Source organism: Lutra lutra, chromosome 12 (assembly GCF_902655055.1).
Source record: "Lutra lutra chromosome 12, mLutLut1.2, whole genome shotgun sequence".
NCBI lineage: Eukaryota > Metazoa > Chordata > Mammalia > Carnivora > Mustelidae > Lutra > Lutra lutra.
The window spans coordinates 64,207,559-64,230,759 of record NC_062289.1 but is presented as its reverse complement, the minus strand read 5'-3'; the positions used below and the strand labels follow the sequence as shown (position 1 = coordinate 64,230,759).

Here is a 23,201-nt window from a genome sequence, read left to right as displayed (position 1 = left end):
GTAGACCTGCTGATAGGTGGGGCTGACTCTGAGGCAGGTGATCTGTCCCTGGCCAGATCCCACCCTCAGGAACACATCTTGGGACTCCATCTTGTCCCAGGAGGTAAAGTCCTTATGGTCCTGTGCATCAGAGACTCACCTGAACAAGGTCTCCCTCCCAAGCAGGCCCTTATAAAAAAAAAAAATCAAGCATCTCTTTCTTTTTTTATTGAAGGAGCCATGAAGTGTCAGTGAAACTGTGTCCAAATCTGAACTTTCCCCAGAGACAGGAGCAAGCCTTGGCATGCCCACTCACCTGTCCTTACTGACAGTATCACCAGCCGGCCTGGCGCCAGTTGTAGCCACAGGCTCTGTGGAGGGCTTCGAGGCGCCAAAGGAGTTGGGGGTACTGGAATCCAGTGGCAGTAGCTGTGGATTGCTATGAGAGGAGAGCATGGTGCCCGCCAGGGAGCCTGAGAGTGGGATGCTGTTAAAGAATGCCGTGGAGAAGTCCCTGTTGTCAAGAACAAAAATCAGCCTGGGAAATCAGACACCACATCAAGTACTTTCTGTGTTTGAAGTAATTTTTTTCTGGGTCCATAAATGAAGTATTTTTGTGGAAGAAAATGTGCAAAGTTACAGAAAAGTAAAAAGAAAACTAGACTTATGTCATACACTGTGTGTAATTGAACCTAAGATGATCTGGTACTTTATGTACTACTAAGAAAGAAAAAATTACTACCAAATGTAATTGTTAGATGCCACTGATTATAAAATGTACCCTGATTTCAGAGATAGTAAAATGTGCAAACAAGTGTCTCAGAACTCAGGAAATGCAGCATACAGAGCAAAACTCCCTTTCGTTATGGGCTGTATGGATATACCATAATTTACCTAACCAGCCTCTACTGAGGAATGCCAGGGCTTTCTCCCAGCTTTTCCTGTAATAGACACTGCTGTAACAGGAGGCAAGATACTGCAGTGCTAAGGCTAAGGGCCCTGGGCCAATCAGCCAGGTCTCACTCCTTTGCCATACACAAGCTCTGGGATCTTAGGCACTTCAACCACTCTGTGCTTCAGGTTCCTATCTGCAAAACAGAAAGTGACAGGCCCCTCCCCATGACGTCAGGACTATGGTCAGTGTAGCACATACTTAGAACACATAGTAGCCACTCAAAGATGCTCCCTATCATAATTATCCTTGCACTAGTTGTTTCACTATTACATAGGATAAATTCCTAGAAGTGGAATTGCAGCAGCAGATGGAATGTTCACTAATGAGTTCTGATTAATAGTTCTAAAGTGCCTTCCATGGAGGTTTAAATTCCAGCTGCGCATTCGAGTGCTTATTTCCCCAAACCCTCACCAACAGTCTTACCAAATTTTTTGATACTTGACAATCTGGTAAAAAACAGTAACTTACTATAATTTTAATTTGCAATTATTTTGATGTGAGATTGAAATTTTTTCATATAGAAGCATATGATTTCCTTCTTTGGTGAACTGTTTATATCCTTTGTATATTGTTCTATCTGGTACTGGTCTTTATTATTGATTATAAGACCGATTTATAGAACTAAAATATTCCTTATATGAAGAATTAGTATTTTCCCTAGGATTTTTTTTTCTTTTAAGATTTTATTTTTAAATAATCTCTACAACCATTGTGGAGCTTGGCTCACAATCCCTAGATTAAGAGCTACGTGGTCTTCTGACTTAGCCTTAGGTGTCCCCAAGATGCTGTGTTTTGACTTTTTATGGTGCAATTTTCCTTGCCCACAAAATGTTATTTTTGTGTGATCTAAATTTTATGTCATTTTAAAAAATGACTTAAAAAAAAAAATCTCTGAGATCCTAAAAATATTCTCTTAGGGAATCTTCTAAAATTTTAAACAACAAAAAAGCTAAATATTAAAAAAAAAATCTACGAGCTGTTCAGAAAGTATCTAATTTTAAGTTGTGAGGTAGGGATCCAACTTTGTTTCTAGAGAGTAGGTAGTCCTCTCATTTATTAGATTAGCTGATGCTTCATCGCTGATGCAAAATGCTACCTTTAAAATTCCCGAAATATTTGGGCTTACTTGTGGGTTTTCCATTGTATTTCACTGCTCTACTCATGTGTTAGTATCTATTTTATTATAGTTCATAAGTTTTAATTTCTGGTGGAGCTAGTCTTCACCATATTTTTCCATTAATTTAGAATCAGCCTAATTCTGAAAACTGCTGTTAGTTATTTGTATGGGCTCATGTTCAGAGAGATCATCTTATGATGTTGAGTCATCCTACAGAATAAATGGTATGCATTTTCAGTTATTTCTTTGAATTTTCTTTTAGTTCTCTCAGTATTGAATTTTTTTCTTCACAAAGAGCTACATTTCTTGTTACATTCTAGGTACCGCATTTGTGAAAGTGATTTCTCCCTTTATATCTTCTAAAGGTATAGATCTTCTTGATCGGTTGCATCCAGTCATTTTTTGTCCTATTTTACGATCTATGACAGTTTTCCCAGTTGCCTCTTTTGTACATCATACCGTCTTTAAATAATGACACATTTTACCACCTTCTCTTCAATTTATTCTTTCTCCTGACGACAGTATGAGCTAGGACCTCCAGAACAACGTTAAAGTATAGTCAACAAGAAAGGACACTTACTTGTTTAGTTTCTGAATTTACTTTAAAATAAGGTAGTTTTTAATCAAATTAAGGAAATATCCATCTATTCATGCTTAACTAAATTTTAAATCAGAACATTAGTAAAAATGTCTCCTACGCATTCGTGGAGATGATCACATATTTCCTTTGATCTTTTGACACATAGAATCAAATTAAGTTTCCCAAAATTTGAACTGCCTTGCTTCCCTGAAATAAACCTTACTATGCCATAGTGTATTAGCAATGTAACACTGTAAGTGTCTGTTACTATTTTCTTTAGCATTTCTGAACTGACATTCAGAAATGAGACTGATCAGGAATTTATTATGTTCTATCTTTGTCATGTTTTTGATGTAAATATTATGTTCATTTCAAAAAAGGTTTTAGAAGTTTTCCTTTTTCTATGCACTGGAGTATTTTTAAGAGTATTACGATGATCTGTCCCTCTAATCATTAGAATGATTAGAATGAAAACTTTATTAGAATTTCTCTGTGATACTGTCTCAGCCTGGTGGATTTTGGTAGGTTAGCTCTGTGACAGCGTCCTTTATTTCTTCTTTAATAATTTAGTTTTATAGATTTTCTTGTTTTTATAATTTTATTTCCTCAAAATCATCTATTCTCAAATTTATTTGCATAGAATTCAGTAAAGAAGTCTTTCAAACTTTTGATTCATTATCTGTGATTATTTCCATTTAAAAATGCTTTTCTGGCTTGATTAGCTAAGCTAATCGTTACCTATTCTGTTGCTACTTGTTTTAACAAATAGCAACAGAATAACAAGTAACAAGGAATCAAAGAGGGCAACAAAGCCTTTAAGACCAAAAGAATCAAGTTCGGGTGTCAGAAATATACGCCCTGTAGCACAGACAGAAAGCCACCTACCACCTTTGTCTCCTCATCAAGTAAGGCCTGAAAGGATCCATAGAAGAAAAGTGCCACCATCACCACCACCTCCAGGACCCTCACTCCCACAAGCCCTTCAGTGTTCAAAGCACAGTCACATACCTGTCTGATTTTGTCCTAATAAAAAGTAAGCATATGGCATTACCCACTAGTAGGTTAACAATAGAAAAAGGCTTGGTCAAAGGAAAACCACTCTCTGGGAGGAGTCAGGAGACCTGGTACTGGCTCTATCTGGTCAGGTCTCTGCCCTCCAGGGCCTCAGAACCTGCACACCCTTATCATGAGGAAGTGATATCAGCAAACCATATGACTGGTAGGTTTTTCAGATTTCAAGGAAGATCTAGAACAGCTCGCAGATGAACAACTGCAAAGTGCACAGGACTAGTATATATGTGATGTCCTGAGCAGACTGGTTGAATAGAAAACCAGAATGAATCACCTTAATAGTGGGGGTCTATTTCTTTCATGCAGGACCTTATTATCCTTTGAATCAATATACATTGTTTTGGGGAGAATGACCAATATAAAAGCAAGCCTGACTACAGATGTTGAGACAACAACAAATGGTGACTGGGTCCACTTCCCCCTTCTTTGCCCCCTCCAGGGAAATGTGCCTTAGAGCCCTATTCTCTGTCTAGCAATTCTACTTCTGGGAAGTATCCTGAGGTGACAGTCACAGGTGTGCTCAAAGATTCATTTATAATCACAAAACACTGGACACAAACTGTAAGTCCATAGTTAAGGGGCTGGTCAAGTAAATCATGGTGCATTCACAGCCTCGGAACCTGGACAATCAGCAAGCCAATGCTTCAGAGGACTATTTATTAAAAAGGATGCAAGGTCAAGATACAGGAACAAGTGGGGAAAAAAGACCAGAGATACAGATGCCAAAATGTTAACAGTGATTATATCTCAGAAACTGGATTACGGGTAATGTTTATGTCCTTTGGGTTTTTACTATTCAACAGAGTGTATACAGAAGGCTATAAAAGGGAAAAATGAAACAGAAAAAAATCAGTCCGACTTCTCTCCCTGGTGTCTTCAATGCCCCACCAACAATGAGGCAGAGCTGCCCATCTGGACACACTGACCCTTCAAAGGCGCCTTCGCCCTCTGACTTATCACAGGCTCCTCCCTGCCCACCTTCTGATGAGTCAAATGTGCCTAAGGGCTCTGGAGGAAGCATAGGGTTTTGAGGCTGGTGGGAAGCAGGGCTCAACTCCCCCATTTCCAGATTGGCCCAAGAGCCCATGAAGACCCTGATTATGAAAGTGTTAACTGCTGAAAGGAGAGAGGAAGACCTCCCCAGATAAGGCCACAGAAAGCTCGGTGAGTGAACAAGTACCCGGTGTCCAGCTGTGCTATGCAGAGAGGCGTGATTCTTCTGCGACCATCTGCTGTCCGAGTCTCAACTTGTTTCTTCAAAAGATTCTGGCAAAGGAGAGTGACATATGAATAGAAAAGTTTCTGCTAAGTATCTCCATGTATCAAAAAATAAGGCTTCCAAGGAGATGAATTTTAACTTCTCTTTCTATGGCCTTTCTGGTTCAACTAAACTAAGCCGCTGAATCAAAAACCAAGCATTTTTGTCAGGTGTGTGTTCAACTTCCTGCACAGTAAATCAGCAAGGACAGAAAAGCTCCCAGTTGAACTGGTGCAGCACTTTGCTCTCCATCACCATCACTGCAGGCCTGGCCAGGCTTCCTGGGCAGTGAGCAGGCCCCTCCAGCCCAGCAGCCATGGGGCTCACTGAAGGGATGAAGGAAACCTGCATCTGTAAGCCACTCTTGTCTCTAAGCTGTGATCTGCAGACCTTCTCTCATCAGAGTCATTTCTTCCACTGAAGGCTCATAAAATCAAAGGTTCCCAGTCACACATTGTGTCTCAATTACCTAGGGAGATTTGTTACCCTGCACAAGCTCATGAAGATGGTTTAAGCTCCCCAAGGGATCCTGACATTTCCTGCTCTGTTCCTGACCCACGTTCACCCCCATTCCACAGTGAGACATGGGCTTCCAGAGAAAGAAGGGGAAACCATAGACATCTCCTCAGGACAGAACCTGAAACCTACCGTTCTCATGATTGAGAATTTCCTAGAAAGGCTAAAAGTGAGGTTTGGAAGTTCCCACAAGAGATGACCTCCTCTAGAGCTCCTTGGGACAAGAAGCTTTTTACAAAGTGCCTTAGGCTCCATTACTACCTCATGTAGCCGATGGCAACAGGGCTAAGTAGCCCAAGCTGGCTAACCCCTAGGTCCTGTTATAGGCACAGCATATACTTGCCTCCCCACCACCTGCACCTGTGCTCTGTTCAATGGACTGCATGCGCCCCTTCCCCTGTCCCCGGGTCTGGATCCACGTCATCAGTGATACGGGGCTGAGATCTCACCTTCCTAATGTCTTCCAGACTTTCCCCGTTGACGACACCAGCAACTGAGGCAGCTGAGCTCGTCTCTCTGGCCGAGGCACTCTTCTGGTCCAGCTGCTGTTGCTGCTGCCTGCGTTGGTATTTGAGCATCTCTGGGTTCTCAATGACAGCTGTGGAGAGCTGGGCCTCAGTCATGATGGCCAAGCTCTTGCCATACGTGGACTGATGAATGCGGCTCTAGGGGAAGCAGAGAGAAGTGCAATAGACTAGTTGTGGGCAGCAAAGTGGTAGCTAGTGCCCACCAGTCGGTGAGCTGCATGTTAGGTCTCCTGATTCTGAGACTAGAAAGGGTCCTGGGCAGTGGTCCCAGGGCCCTGGGTGCCAGCTTGCCCTCACCACTCACCTTATTCTGCCTAGAGCTGACTAGATGACTCTGGAGAAGTCTTAAACCCTCTCTAGATGTATAGAGCCTCCTTGTATCTACAGCCAGGGATGAAAATGAATGAGTAACTGATCAAAAAACTGCCATGTGGTCTGGTGCAGAATGAATGGCAATGAACATTTGCTGAATTTAAAGTAAGACACTCAAATTGTTAATGTGAGGTTCTTAAATCACTCCAAGGACCCCAGACACTTTTTGGGAATCAAATGCTAAAATTCAGAGCCTCCTTCAGTATTCTTGTCTGCAGTCATCAGTCCCATGTGGTTGAAGTTTCCGTGGGGCTGCTAACAGTGTCTTAGAGTAAGGGAAGGCCTGGCACAACAGACCTAGGGAAATCTTTCTCAGCCCTTGCTGTCAGCCAACATGTCCTGACCCTTCCGAGCAGGGCCCCTCCCTCCACCTTCCCAGGTCTCAATCCTATGTGACAACAAGCCAGATAGGACCCCATGTGGGCAGGGGCAACCGGTGTGATGAGAAGCAGATTCATACAAGGATGTGTTAATGACCAGTGGAGGCCAACAGGACATATGCTTCATAACAGAGGATACAGGGCAGGGGAAGGTGATGCCCTGGGACTCATTTCTGCAGGGCCTGGTATGCTGTATGGGGCCAAGAACCTTCCTCCCTTGCTACTTGTCCCTTCTCCCCTCAATCCCTCCCCTGGAACCTAGAGGCAGAATTCAATTTGGCAGATGTTTACCTATGTTTCTTTTTCTTTTTTAAAAAAGATTTTATTTATTTATTTGACAGAGAGAGAGAGAGATCACAAGTAGGCAGAGAGGTAGGCAGAGAGAGAGGGGGAAGCAGGCTCCCTGCTGAGCAGAGAGACATAAGCGGGACTTGATCCTAGGACCCTGAGATCATGACCTGAGCTGAAGGCAGAGGCTTAACCCACTGAGCCACCCAGCTGCCCTACCTATGTTTCTTAAACATGGGGTCCCTGCCTGCCATCTGGGAAATGGTAAGCTAGACAGTATTATTTTGTAGGACTCCCCTTGACTAGCCAGGACTCAATAAAGAGGAGGGGAGTGTACAGTGATCCCAGGATACACTGACGACAGGGTAGAAAGAAGACCTGAGGCCACTGAGACACTCATCCCTTCACTGACCAGTGACTTCTGGGGAGCCAGGCATTTTAGGTATGTCAACAAGGCAGACCTCTACCCTCAAGGGGTTACATCATAGTGGGAGGTCCACATAGTAGCTTATGAGGGAGGCCTCTACCAGTAATTGAACTTTGAAGGAGAGAGACACCCGCCTGCTTTGGGCTTTTATAAGGCTTCTTTCAGACAAACAAATACATTTCACTAAGTGTCATCAAAGACCCATCTATAGAAATGTCTGTTTTCTAAATCTACAGTCCATTAAGCAGGGCCTGTCCCAAAGTCCCTGAAGAGCACATTGGCCTCCCTGTCCTGGGCAAAGCACAGAGGGAAGGAGGCCTATAGGCGTGAGTCACGGTTCTGTTCTCAAACCTTAGGGTCATGTATGGACTTTGCAAAGAGCCAAACTATTTTCTAAGGCTTAGTTACCTCATTGATAAAATGAGCCCTTCCTTGAAGGTTTTTGTATAATTCATACAAAATAATACATGCAAAATGCATGGCCCAGAGTCTGGAATGCAGTAAGTGCTAAGAAATGACCAACATTACTGTTATAGTTGATACACCTTGGCAACTAGGTCTCTACAAGACAACGGGGAAAGTGACATGAGCAGGCATCCTTGGTTGTCACTCCTGCTATCTCCCAGGGGGAAAACTTTTCAGTGTGGAGCTAATTCTAAGCTCAAGAAAAGATGCCAAACTTATTCTTAGCTCTAGAACTGATTTCTGACATGAATAAGAGTCTCATCTTTAATCTATACTGTAAAGAAGATAAGCATTATGAACTATAAAAGACAAATACCCAATAATATTTTAAGAAACAATCCTAAGAGGAGGGTCCAACTGAAGGGGCCTCTCAGAGCTTTTTCTGTGGCCCGAGAGCAAGTGCAGCACTCAGCCACTAGCTGAAGGTATAATGTTCTCTTACCTTCTCCTCCTCACTCAAGGGGTCTCCGAGCTCATCCTGGGAGAAATCTAAGCATGCCACAGAGCCATCCATGGAGCACACCAAGATGCCCAGCCGTTCAGAGTCCTGAAAGAGATGGCCATTAGCAGCCTGGAGAGCAAGTGGCCTATGGGGCTTACCACACCCCCAAGGGGGACAGGAGGATGACATGCAGGACTTTATGCAGATGCCAGAACCCCTTTCATTACCTTCTGTGGCATTCCCTGGGTAGGGTGAGGACAGGAGAGACAATCACGCCCCTAGCAGGTTCTGGTATCTTTTAGTTCTAATTCTAAGCATAGGTGCAAAGTATACTTCATCTTCTTTGTAAGAATTCATTTTTATTTGTTTTTGAAATCACTTTAAAAAAAGCATTAAGTATACATCTAGATGAGGTCGTTGAAAAGCAAAAAATGTGTCTCCACACTTGTGCTAATCTGGTTCATGCAATGACAAAGTGAAGTGAAACCAGAATCATAGCACTCTCTGCTTCCCAAATACCAGTTTGCCTAAGAAGTATTTTCTACAGGCAAATGGCAACAAAGCAAGGAGCACAGCAGCAGGACACTCTCCCAACAGGCAGGGGCGGTGGCCCTTTTCTGAATCATATGCAAACAGCACCCCAGGGGTCTGGTCTGGCTCCCACAACCTTGGAGGGTTGAGGGGTGGGGAGAGTCCCTGGCTACCTGACCCTAATCACATTCAGAAGCCTCGTGTTCTAACATGTGGCTTCTCTTTTCCTAGCCTGTGCATTTTAAAAGAATCCATCTTACCAGGAAATATCCATGATGGATTTGTCAAATAGTTCATGGATGACAACCAAAGGCCGTTTCAGACACGTGAGCTAGAAAAAAAGGAGAAGTTAATGAAAATGAATGAACACTGCTTTCTGTCCACTCAGCTCATCAACAGTCCGAGAAGTCTTGATCTGAGTTTTTGTTGACATATAGGGCATACTGGATTCTATTCAAACAGCGACCAGCAAGATCCCAAGCCGTGGAAACCGTGGAAACTTGCCAAACTTGCCAAAATAAACATTTCAGTATGGCCCCTGTCTGAAGGGCTCGCTGTGGTCTGCCAGGGGAGATGGATTTATACATAGACAACTAAGAATGGAGAAGGTGGGTCTAAAAAGGCCATGACCTGTGCAGAGGTCTACAAGCAGGGATAGGATGTCAAGGCCTGGGCAGAAAATGAGGCAGCAAAAGTAGCACCCAGGAGAGGAAAAGAGCCTCGGAGAGAAGCCAGGACATCTCCGCCCAAGGAGTTCTGGTATGTATTAATGCAAAGCTCACTGTAACTGGCTACATACATCACATGGGCTCATTCTAAAAAGTGTGTGCGGATAGTCCACCAACACCAAAACAGTTTAAGTTACCTTGAATCTAGACCCACAGTTAACCACTATAACACTTGAGTTATTTTCTCCTGGTCTATCTTGTGCAAATATTTTATTCTTTGGCAGATGACTGTGCTTGCTTTTCATTTAATACATAATTAGTATGTCATCAAACACCGTAAAAACCTCTCTTTGATGACTGCACAACATTCACCACATGCATACTTGTATCTAGTCATCTTTGTATCTAGTATCTATCTATCTTTGTATCTTGTATCTATCTACTTTGTATCTAGTCATCAAAGGCTGGGCTGTGTGTCATCTCCATATCCCTACAGCTCACATGCTAATGTCTGACCACCCTGCTGACAGGTCTAGGGGCCAAAGAGTGGTGGGCTGGGACGGGACACCTTCTGCACGGCTCCCATCAGGTGCTGCTTTTGTGGGGGAAGAGCTGCTGCAGCTACCCTAGTCCTGAGGAGAGGAAATCTGAGCTACCTGGAATCCACAAGAAGAATCTTGCCCCTCCCCTAATTCTACTTTCAGAAAAAAATAGCCCTGCCTCTTCTCTCAAAAATGTGCCTACAGACCACTCAGAAATCTGGAACCCATGTGAACACCTGACCTCAGCATTCTAAGAAAATGGGATCAGGAATGTTTTGGTCAAAGCAGGCCAGCAGGAGCCCAGGAAGAACATGCCTGGAAGTGCCTATGATAGCACTAAGGTTCAGGTTCTGAAATGTCATGTGAATAAGAACGTCGATAAGAATGTCATGTGAAAAAAGAACCACAGTGTACACAGAAATCCATTTCTGTGTGACAAACAACTGTAATAAAGGCAGACTGAGGACAACCTTCAGCTCCACAACAAGTCCATTCTGCTTATGGGGAAATCAGTTAGGAACAAACTATTGATTGCTAAATCCAACAACAAACACAAATCTCAACAACATTAAATCAAGTGAAAGCAACACAACTGCACAACTCGTTGATGTGACAGACATCACTGGAGTGGTTGCCTTGGCCAAAGGGGGTGGGGAAGGGGGGTCAGGACGGGGGGCAAGTGGGGGCGGGGATAAGGGGTTACAGGTTCGTGGTTAGACTGTATATATGTATGTCATACATGTATGACAACGCACTGAGGTGCATACTTTAGATGAATGCATTTGCTGTAGGTTATTTTTTAAATTTTATTTATTTATTTATTTGGCTGTAAGTTTTATATATAGACAGAAAGATTTTCCAAAAGGAAGCAAACACAACATACCAACTGAGGGTATTCCCAGAGTCTGGACACAGAGTTGCTCAGACTGGGGCTCAGGGTGGCCTTTTCTTTTTCTTTTTTTTTTTTTTTTTTTAAAGATTTTATTTATTTATTTGACAGAGAGATCACAAGCAGGCAGAGAGGTAGGCAGAGAGAGAGGAGGAAGCAGGCTCCCCGCTGAGCAGAGAGCCCGATGCGGAGCTCGATCCCAGGACTCTGAGATCATGACCTGAGCCGAAGGCAGCGGCCCAACCCACTGAGCCACCCAGGCGCCCCCAGGGTGGCCTTTTCTACCTGGGCCCAAGCCTAGTCTTCAGTCCTCCCTTCTTCTTGGGGTAACGAGGGGGCCTGACCCCAGGTGTAGGGTGGAAGCACATACTGAGCACCACTAAAAGTGGCTCTTCCAGGCCTCTGGGCTCCGCTCCTTCAAACAGCCCCTTCTCATTCCCCCTGCAGGAGCCACAAAAGCTCTTGGGGGAGAGTTGGGGGGTTGGGGGGAGGGAGTCGGGGCTCACCCAGACAGAGAGAGAACGGTCCTTGCTGCCAACAGCACAGCAGCAATACGGGCAGCTGGGCTTTGCAGAACTCCCGTTCTTCTGCTTCTTTTTGAAGATTTTGGGTTGAATTTCTAAAGCCAAATAACAAATGTTAAATAATTAATTAAGCATCAAGCATACACCCCATGCCAGGTTCAGAAATATACCACAATACCAGCCTGTCTGCGGGAAACCCACAATGACATTCTCCCAGCCCCAGGCACTCAGCATGCTTAACTTCATCTTCATCACTACCCAGGAGGCATTTTGCTGAGGTTGAAATGGAGTTTCAGGGAGGCCAGGAAATGTGGGCCAAGTTACCCAATAAGTAAGTGGTGGGACAAGGATTGAAGCTGGCTCCACCAACTCTCCATTTCTGGGCCTATAGCCAGGTTGATGGCATGGGAGCTACTGAAATTGGCTCTCTGATTTCCTCCTGGCCTGAGAAAGGCCAGTTCCAGGACCTGGCTTTAGGTACAAAGTCTTGACAGAGGTCGGTGGGACTGTCAGATACCTACCCCATTAATCCTTTCCCCTTCACTGTAAGTGATGCTCCAGAGTCAAAACTATCTAGCAGATACTGATTAGCCCTGAATAATCTTACTTGGCCAGCTAAGTCATGCTAAAGTCTGTACCGGGGACTATCCTCAGTGTAACTGGGTACTGCTTTTGGCAAGCACACCAAGAGCTCCTGCCATATTCCTGGATTGAAAGGGATAGGAACTCTAGACTCAGAACTGGAGTCCCCAAGCCAGGACAACTGAGGAGAAGGGGGCTCCCTGGGAGCCTGGTATCAGCTGGCCTGGCCCATAGGGGTTCTAATTCCAGAGGGCAGGCATAAAGACCAGAACAACATAGAACCTGGAGGTGTGTACATGGTCTTGAGTCTCACCGGACTTGCCTGAGAGGCATCAGTACCATGATCTCACAGAGTCACTCTTACAGTGCCTATGAGGACCACCTGACAGTCATGGGGAAGCATTGTGCTATGCTGAAGCAGTGATTTTCAATCATTTTCATTACAAGGACCTGGGCTCAAACAAAGTCCTACATGGGTTCCAATACAAAAAAATTAAAGAAGCAAACATTTTATTTGTATAAAACATATATATTCTAAGTCACAACATATAATATTATTATTATTATTTTAAAGATTGAGAGAGAAAAGAAGAGAGTGAGCCAGTGTGTGGGGGGGAAGGGGCAGGGGGAGAGGGAAGAATCTCCAGCAGATTTCCCATTGATCTCAGAGCCTAATGAGGGGCTTGATCCCACGACCCATGAGATCATGACTTGAACTGAAATCACAAGTCAGATCCTTAACTGACTGAGCCACCCAGGCACCACTATAATATTTATTATTAATTTAAACAATTGGAAGATTAGCCCATTTTAAGTAACACGAAAAAACTGAGATCAGGGTTCTGGCTGATTCTTCACCTTTTCTTTTCTTTCTTTTTTTTTTTTTTTTTTAAAGATTTTATTTATTTATTTGACAGAGAGACACAGCAAGAGAGGGAACACAAGCAGGGGGAGTGGGAGAGGGAGAAGCAGGCTTCCTGCTGTGGAGGACCCTGGGGTCATGACCTGAGGCAAAGGCAGACACTTAACGACAGAGCTACAGGTGCCCCTGATCCTTCACTTTTTTTTTAAAAAAATATATATATTTTTTAAAGATTTTATTTATTTATTTGTCAGAGAGAGAGAGAGAGAGAGCGAGCACAGGCAGACAGAGTGGCAGGCAGAGGCAGAGGGAGAAGCAGGCTCCCCACAGAACAAGGAGCCGGATGTGGGACTCGATCCCAGGACGCTGGGATCATGACCTGAGCCGAAGACAGCGGCTTAACCAACTGAGCCACCCAGGCATCCCATTTTTTTTAAAATATTTTTATTTTTATTTATTTGACAGACAGAGATTACAAGTAGGCAGACAGGCAGGCAGAGAGACGGGAGGGGGAGAAGCAGGCTCCCTGCTGAGCAGAGAGCCTGATGTGGGGCTCGATCCCAGGACCCTGGGATCATGACCTGAGCTGAAGGCAGAGATGTTAACCCACTGAGCCACCCAGGCGCCCCGATCCTTCACTTTTGTCAACCCTAGTCCACCAACCTATTTACTTTGTTTTGGTTGCCCAGTGCTGAGAAAACCCTCACTAAAAGTAGCCCGTATCTTCTGATACCCTTCACCCTCCATATCAAGATTGGGCAGGGGCAGCTCCAGACTCAGGTGATCCACAGCATGGCCTCACAGCCACGCTGGCCACGGCTGGGGTATAGGCCCACGTGCTCAGCAGGCACATGCTACTGGAGCACTTGTCAGGACACCATGCTTGAGTACACAGGACCTGACCCAAATATGGAAAAAGGCTAGTGTGGAGCTACAATGTTCCAATCAAGACTGATTTCGGTGAAACTCATTAAAATATGTGAGTATGTATTCTGTTTTGTAAAATGTGTTTAAAAATTATGAAACATAAGTAATTAAATGAAACAAGAATGTAGCATGTGCTGACTCTCCAGAGCCTACCACCTGAGCCCCACATGTGACCCAGCCTCGGGGCAAGACAGCACCCAGGTGGAGGCTAAGTACACTTACCACAACAGTCACAGCTTTCCGGTGCCCGACAAAGTCCATGTTGGTCTTCCAGCCCTCTCGTTCAATGATCTGGGCAGTGGGGCCAGAGTTGTTCATGGCGTGGGCAGACACCAGGTAGTGCCCATCAGGTGACCAGCTGAGACGCAACACATGGGTTGTCCCTCCACACTGAAAGAAACATGTGCCCTTGGAAGGAGCTCAAGACCAACTGTGTGACCAAAACTCTGTCCTCAAGAATAGAGTCGAATTCAGATTTATAAATGTATGATGGCAGAGCATGTACACCAGCTTTTGGCTATGCTAATAGCTCTAACGCTCCAGTCCCTCCAGGTGTCTGACAAAAAAGGCTGTAGGTGAGACTGGAGCTGCAGCCCCTATACTCCCCTATGGGAGCTGAGCACAACACAGTGGCATCTAGACGATCAATAGCCACCTCTTCTGTCAGTTCTGTTTGGGCCAAATCTGTCTGGCCACTGACCTCTTTCTTCTGCCTAGCATGTTAACCTTACAACATGAGATCTGCAAAGCATTTATTTCAGTGGAGAAAGAACTCTGTGGACCTTCAGGAACCCATCTCTGTGATGCATTCAGTGACCATGAGCCGCTACATGCTTTCTCCAGCCTGCCTCAGCTGAAGACTGGTGGTGCTACTAACTAGCAAATGAGAAAAACTTCATAAAGCCCATATAAACCATTAAATCCATGGCAGAAAGATATTGTTCCCCTGATCTGGACTAGGCCTGAAGCAAGGCATCCCTCCACATTATTATTCCTGCAAAGTGAGATGATATGGGCCAGAAAAACAGCCCTCTAAAGCTCAAGGTCAGTCCAGGGCAGCCTGAATGACTTAGGAATTAAGATCTTGGCCTCACAACCCTAGAGAAGGGTAGGATGATGCATGGCCTTGAGTGCAGTGACACAGCTGCCTCAAGCCCACTCAGGCCCACCCGAGGTTAAGGAGTCCCACCAGCTCCCTACTGGGATTCCAAACATTCCTGCCTATCTCCATAGCTGCCCCAGGAACCCTGCTAGTGGGATTCTGCTGCCTGGTTGCCGGAGCCCTGAGGAGGAGCTCCAGAAGGCATTAGGGCCCACGTCCTCTGTACATGGAGGGCACGTACTCCTAAGGAGGGCAGGACTAAGCACGGTAAATACCAGTGCTCATGTGGTGCTGTTGGTTTGGGGAAAACTGCATACATGATTTCCACCTTCCTTCTGCAGCCAGCCTTGACTTACGGGCAAATGTCTAGACCTCCTGCAAACTTTGCTCATAGCCCTTCCTCTGATGCAATCAGTACTCCTCGGCTGCTTCTGTGCATTCTGGACAACTCCATCACCATACTCACAATGGATGTGAAAGTCTATCTTTCCCACCAGGTTCTAAGCTTCAAGGCAGAGACTCCATCTCAGTCCACTTTTATTTCCTTTATCCAGTACTACCCTTCTTACAGCATCACTTAAGAAATATCTAACAAATAAGGGAGACCCTGAACTCTGATTCCACATGAAACAAGAACTCAAATAAAAGGTAGTAAAATACTACCCAAGTCACTGCAGTCTGACATCCAGACATTCTGCATGAGGTACTGCTTCACTACCCAAGAGAGAAGTGGGCTGGCCTGCAGAGTATAAGTCAGTGAGTAAAGCCACAGCACAGTCAGGAAAAAATAAAAGAGAAGGCCTCCTCTACCTGTGTGGCACAATGCTATGGAGGCATCACTACAGTTCTCTTCAGCTTTTTCTCACTTCAAAGTTGGACATTTCATACTGTCTGAGAAGTGAAAGATTTTCATCATCTGACTCTTTGGGCCACAGTGCCCACCCCAGAGAACCCTTGTTGGTTCAACCACAATGTATGGACCCCAGCCAGCTTCTCGTCTGTGCATAGAGGCCAGGGAGGCTGCTGGACCAAACTCCCTGAGCTGTGTTCTTACCTCATCAAAAGGCTTGGTGATGCTGGTCTCCAACTGCCAGTCCAGTGTTCTCCACACCTTTAGGCTGCGGTCATCAGCTTGAGAGGCAATGTATTTACCAACAGGGTCCCAAGTCAACCCCTTTACCAAGCCAGAATGGCCTCTCAGCGTAGCTAGAATTTCTGTGGAGGAAAAGAGGAGATTGGGAAAGCATTAGCTAAGGGAAAATGATGAGTCTATATAGAAACATGAGCTGCAATCCATGGGCTATGGAATGGCTAGCCAAGAGAAGGGATCTCAGGAGTCCATCTTGGCCAGCTCCCATCCCTGGGCACAAGCAAAGAGCCCCCTAATATGATCCCTATCAAGCCAAAAGCAACTTGAAAGAAGGACTACACCCAGGAGCAGGCATTGTGATTTCCCTTTAGCCACAGCTAATACTGACTGAACCTGCATAAGCCCCCTAAAGGGCAGGCAAGCAGGGATCCAGGTTTGGCCAGAGTCAAATTCTGCCCCTTTGACTTGTCTGTGGTTGGCAGCTCTGCCAGTGGTTTCTCCATCTGGAGGCCATGCCCACCTGTGCTGTAACATCGATATTTGTGATTTGAACTTTCCTGGCAGCTAAAAGCAGGCCTAACAGCTCAGGGGATGGAGCACTGTGGTGAAAGTTCTTTGTAAGTCATCACAAAGGACAAAGGTGTATGAGATAGCATGTCCTAGAGACCTGTAATCTAAATGCCACCCCAACTCTCAATCTGGCCGTGACCACAATGAAAATGCCCCTCGCCCACCCTGCCCACATCTTGGTGGCTTATAGAGAAAATGACTTGGGCCTAGTTCACGGAGGATGGTTTTTAGCCCACGAACAAAACATATTCTAGATACCAAAGAGGAATCAAAGTATCTTACTAGTTATCAACTACAGTGATATGCTAGGTTATGCCATCTGTTTTGACTTTACACACATTAATAAGAAATACCAATCTTTTGCAAAACTGGTTTTGTTAGCCTATCTTTGTTTAAGAGCTTCAGAGAGGAGATGGCAACTGAGTGGAGGCCAGAGCCCAGTGGGGTGGGGAGGGTGGGAGGCATGCCCTCAAGAGCATGTGTGTAGTGGGGAATGCCAGGTGCCAAGCACATGCAACGCCACCCTATCACCCTCGTGATCTGTGGCACATCCACGCTAGCCCTCAATTACTATTTTTCTTTAACATAAACCTCTTTTAAAACCTTAAACAAATGTCACTGAAGAGAGAAAGAACTGAGTTGCTGATGAGACGCACGAATCCCCATTCACTGCAACATACTTGTCACTGCCAGCCTTAGGAGACAGAGAGCCCACCCTGCTCCAGATGATCAGCCCATTTATGCTGCCACCCAGTCAGAGGTCCAGACCTGGGAACTTCACAGCATTCCAGATGACGACAGTGTTATCCACGCTGCATGAGGCCAGCCACGCGTCATGGGGAGACCATGCTACATCCATCACATCTGGAAGACAAGAGGGCTGGCGGTGAGCCTCTTGTCTGGTGTGCAGACTCAGCGAGTGGGGCACTCGGCAACACCTGTCTGCCAGGTTGGCCGGCAGCCCCTAGCCTCTCATGTTTGAGGAAACTTGACTTGCAATCATCATAACTAAACTCCTTCTTAAAAACCAGTCTGTAAAACTTCCCCACTAAGGTTTATGAACTGGTCATGACATTTGAGGCATCTGAGTGACCTCCCTCACCCCTTACAAAGGAGGTGACTGAGGACATGGCTGACAACTTGGGGCCACGTATAAGAACTCTGGCTCTGACACCTGCTGGGACTGTGGCCTCAGGCTCGCTAAGCTTGCTTCTCTGATCCCAACTGGGCCTTTCTGAGAGCCCTTTGAGCTCTACAGGCACCGCTCCTGGCATAATGGCTAGCACAGAGCCAGAGTACAATAGCTGCCCAATAAGTGGGAGGCCATCTTCAGGCCCTTCTCCTTACAAACTGGATCTCATCTCCAAGACCCCACCAGAATATCCCTTCCCTAGAGAACCCCTAAACACAATCACTCATGTTAATTCTTTGTGACTGTTTTCTTATCTATAAAATGCAGATTAAAAAAAAAACCACAACCCTATGCTCAGAGGGTTATTATGAGGATTAAATGTGGGAAATTGCTGTAGCACGGTGCCAGGCACACACCAAGGCATCGATAAAGGTCAGCTGTGACGGTGACGATGACCGGGCCCATCTCGCCGTGCAGGTGTGATTTTTCTAACCTCTGTGCCTGGTGCAGTGCTAGGTGTACAGAAGAATGGCTGGTGAGGTGAAGAAACAGAAACACAGCAGCAAGTTAATAGCTATCTAGTCCTCTCCTCATAGGATTTTTAAAAAGGTGTAAGCAAAATACTCAAAACTTCTATTTTTTTTTTCTATTTTTTACAGTCTTCAGGGACAGCTTGATGAATTTTTTCCACAAGGTACTGCAATTTGTATTTCACACTGCATATGCGCTAGTGTGCTGCATTTAGTACCCCCACAGCCTATGTGATCCTAAGGGCTCCTCTTGTTTAGTTCTACATTCCAAGTCCATAAACAGACCTGATTCAACTATTGACTATCAACTAATGAGCTATTAACTGAGTCCCAGGTTTCATGCTAATGAGCACATGGGTGTACGCCATTCTCCACACTCTGGTTTATTTCTTGTGCCTGGCAGCCCAAAGTGGACTCTGGGCAGAATGCCTGAAGACTTTCCTAAGTCTGGACTCTCTTAACCCTGTAGACAGCTTTTCAGAACCTCTATGACTTTACACTTTTATAAGCAGAAATGTCCATTTCAAATTCTCTTATTATCTTGAGGATTACGATTTTCCCTTCTAACTTATTAAGTACATTTTTTATATTTTAACTTTACTAATAAAAGTGAAGATTTTTTCTATCTGTCTAGAGTTGTCTTCTTGGGCTATTTTGCTCCCATCTTCTGTCTGTTGGGAGGCCTTTTGTGCAGCGGGTCTAACAAACACCAATGCAATGCCTAAAAAAATGAAGAATAAAAACCTCCTCTAAGAGCTTAGAGGCCAAGAGGGGCAGACATGTAAACATCAGAATTTCACCATGGTACCTAAGTCCTAGAGCCGAGAAGTGGTCAGCTGGGAGGGAATGCCGGAAGGGAGATGTGATTTTCCTAGCAATTTCCATGGACTACTGATAATACAGGCATTAGCTGCAAATTCTAACAGTTTATCTTCCTATACTGTAAGAGATTGATATAGTAAAATCTGTGATTCTCCTTTGTGATGTCTTTTATTGCCTGTTAACCTTAAAAAACATTCCCTCTGGGAGCGGTCTGATGAATATTCAGTTCTGTTTTCTTCTGCTTTAATTATTTAGAATGTTTCTCTCTTTAACATATGGAATTTATTTCAGTACATGCTGTATTTAGGGAGGCTCTACCTTACTCTTTCCTCATCTACAAACCATATAATGGTTATTCTATCACAAGTGGGGAACAATTCTTCCCATAACTGATAATTGGTGCCTCCTTCACAATAATACACCAAGGTCCTAGGTACATGTAGTCTACTTCAATGTTGTTAGTTTTGCCCCCAAACTCATGACATTTTAATCATTGCAGCTTTGAATGATTTCTTTTGTAACCTTCCTTACTCTTCCAAGTGCCCTTTGGAGTCGCTGCTGAGTTACATAATAAAGCCATTTATGGACAAATTTTCCACTAATTTTCTCCCTTAACCCCAGTTTTGGAGCTTCTGTCTTCAGACCATACCATTCCCGCTCTTTCTCTTTGCACATCTACATACATCTGAGACTCTCCTGCATTTGAAGTGTTTTCTGGTCACTGTCATTCCGGATACTCTAATCATTCTTGGTGATTCTAGGAGGATGATCTGTTTAATACCCAAGGCTCCTGGATCCTTAAACTCTGCCTCCTCCTCCAGTAACCTTGGCTTCTGCTACCTCAGGCATTCATTCCCAGTCATGCCCAGAGATTCTCCCAAACAACACACTGTAATTCCTCCCTGGTTTGAATGCCAACCCTCCCTTACTCCTACCATCAACTGGTGCTTCCAGCTCCCTCTCAGCTCCAACAGAGCTTCCAGGTGCTATGGGCCTTCTGCTGTCTCCCTATTTGGCTTAGAGTCTACCATACCCTCCACTCTTCTGTGTTTTCACAGGTGCCCAAAACCCAGCCTGGTTCAGTCTAGCTCTGTCCTCTCTTGGGTCTTAATCTTGAGGACCCTCTAATGAGGCTTCCACTGAATTGCACCAGCCTGAACAGCACTAGCCAAGGCCATGGGTGGCCTCCATGTCATCAAGTCCAATGGTCAGTATCCTCAGTCCTCACCTGACCTCAAGACAACATTGGATGCACTGCTGGATTGCTTCTCCTTCAAACGCTCTATCTTAATTGGTCTCCTCTCCATCTCAGCCACTTTTCACTGACTGGTTCCTTATCAGCTCAAATCACCCCATCACCCCAGCCTCCACCCTTGGCCTCCAGTCCCACATACACTTGTCCCCTATACTCAACTCTCACATATCAAAATGCCTATGCAGCAGGGCTAATTACACCCCTGCTAGGCAATGCAAACTAAACATGCCCCAAAGCCAATTCTTAAACATTTCCCTCAGCAAATATGTCTGTCCCACCTACACACCTGCCATCAGGTAATTGCAACTGCATTCTTGACACCCTCCAGACCACAGTCTGGTACACTGTCCTGATTTCCTTTGCTTATCTCACACCCCATATCCCATCCACCAGGAACTCTCCATCTGACCATCGCTCCTCCTGACCTCCATTGCTATGACCCATCTCGCCAGCAGCCTCCTCAGTGATCTCTCCAGTGCTGCCTATAGTCCATGCAGCTGCCACAGGCCTCCTCACTCCTCCACTCAAAATCCTACTTAGTCTTCCCATCTCACTCAGAGAAGAGCCCCTCACAGTGGCCGTGTCCTAGCTATTCCTTTAGCCTGGAAGGCTCTTTGGATGTGTACTCAGTGGTCCCCTCACCTCCACCTGGTCTCCTGTTGGATGTCACCTTCTCAGTGAGGCCTCCTGGAAAACCCATCTCATTTTGCTTCTCGGCACTTATCTTCTAGTTGCTGATGTGACTAGTTGTCTGTCTCTCTTATAAGAATGTAAACTTCCTGAGGGTAGAACAGCACCCAGAACATGGCAGGTGCTCAATAAATATTTGTTAAATGAATTTGGGGAAAAAAATAGTGTCTTTATTTTTTTCGATCTTTCCACTTATGAAGTGGCCATTTTAGCTCTCTCAAAAAAGGTTTGTGTTTTAAGACTTACAGATCTCACACATTTCTTGGTAAAAGTATTCCTGAATATTTACAATTTTTCTTCCTGCTGTATAAGAGTTCTCTTTGTATCATTAGATATTCTAATTGGCTATTACTAGCAAAAGGTAAATAATTTAAAGTTTTCTTATATGAGACCAACTCAATGACTCATTATTAGCTCTAGGTGCTTTTCAACGCTTTTTAAGTTCTAATAGCTACGTGCTACAATATTTGCCATTGGGTTGAAAAAGACATTTCATGTTAAGGAAATAGCTTCCTATGGCTATTTAAAAAATATTTTTATTACAAATTGATGCTAAATTATCTAATATCCCTTTCAGAAAACCTCCTTAGATGACTGTTTTTGTTTCTTAAAGTAGGCTCCATGTTCAACTTGGGGCTTGAACTCAGGACCCTGAGACTGAGCCATATGCTCTACCAACTGAGCCAACCAGGCGCTCCAAGAGTCTTTTCTCATTTAACCTCCTAGTATGTTGTTATAGTAATACACAAAATTCTTCCATTATAAATCATACTTCGTCAAAATGAATTAGTGTTTTCAAAAGTTATCAAATTCACAAGCATTATGTTTCTGGTTTTTCTTTTTTCGTATTCGTCTAAGCTTTTGTTTTACTATTTTTTTTTAGGTTTTTGGAACCCAGGATCACAGCTTCCTTTGAAGAATAAATATTTCTAGGGGCGCCTGAGTGATTCGGTTGTTAGGGGTCTGCCTTCAACTCAGGTCATGATCTCAGGGTCCTGGGATCAAGTCCCGAATCAGGCTTCCTGATCAGGGAGCCTGTATTTCCCTCTGCTTCCCTCTCCTCCTGCTTGTGCTTTCTCGCTCTCTGTCTCTCTCTCCCCCCAACAAATAAATAAATAAAATCTTAAGAAGAATAAAGTACCTAAAAAATTCTTAAAAAAAAAAAAAAAAAAAAAGGAGGGGCGCCTGGGTGGCTCAGTGGGTTAAGCCGCTGCCTTCGGCTCAGGTCATGATCTCAGGGTCCTGGGATTGAGTCCCGCATCGGGCTCTCTGCTCAGCAGGGAGCCTGCTTCCCTCTCTCTCTCTCTCTGCCTGCCTCTGTCTACTTGTGGTCTCTGTCAAATAAATAAATAAAATCTTTAAAAAAAAAAAGAAAGGAATAAATATTTCTACAACCTGGAATAATTTTTCTTAACAACTTGAAAAAAACCCCGCATCAACAAATCAAAAAATAAATTAGGATCAGGAAGCATTTATGAGGACTCCAATTTTTTCATTGGTTACTACTTTAAGTTTTCCTAACCTTATGGTATCAATTCTGAAAATTTGTATTTTCTAGAAAATTTTACTTCTCTTAGCATTTTTTTTTTAGTTTAATAAATATTATGTTGTACTCCGTGGTAACTTTTTCCTCTAGGTTAAACGTTTTTCTAGCCCCATTACCTCTAATTTCTTCTAGGTTTTTTTCTTCCAACCCTCACTCCCCAATTAAATATGCCAAAGTATATGTTTTTCACACTCTGCTTTCAAAGACCCAGTGCTTTCTATTTATTTATTTATTTTTGCGTTTTCACTGATTTTTCTTCTTTAAGAGTTCTGCCCATAACTGCTATCAGGACCACTGAACAAGAAATGGGTGTCCCTGCTGAAAGTGGGCAACCCTACTTCCTGGTAAAGGAGAACCCTGGGATGGTGGGTATGGAGAGAAGTTGAAGTTATGGTTCAGCCCAAGTCTCAGGGTAGGGAACACAACAAAGGCCTCACTGAGGCCCCACCCCACACTTGAACACCTGCATGGACACTTTCTCCAAGTTCCAGAGGAGTCCAATTAGACTCTGCTTTGAGTAACTGTGAGTAAGCAAGGTTAAGTTACACATTTTTATGGTTAT

General features: G+C 44.4%; 1 protein-coding gene across 1 annotated transcript in view; it reads right to left on the bottom strand.

Moving 5' to 3' along the window:
- Nucleotides 1–23,201, bottom strand: part of LOC125082359 (protein HIRA) — an 86,483-nt gene that overhangs the window by 38,653 nt on the left and 24,629 nt on the right. Inside the window, 10 exon segments of the mRNA XM_047697887.1 lie at nucleotides 296–493; nucleotides 4,883–4,968; nucleotides 5,926–6,141; nucleotides 8,378–8,469; nucleotides 8,472–8,482; nucleotides 9,169–9,239; nucleotides 11,514–11,626; nucleotides 14,121–14,292; nucleotides 16,059–16,219; nucleotides 17,433–17,528. Coding sequence (XP_047553843.1) covers nucleotides 296–493; nucleotides 4,883–4,968; nucleotides 5,926–6,141; nucleotides 8,378–8,469; nucleotides 8,472–8,482; nucleotides 9,169–9,239; nucleotides 11,514–11,626; nucleotides 14,121–14,292; nucleotides 16,059–16,219; nucleotides 17,433–17,528 — 1,216 coding nt within the window.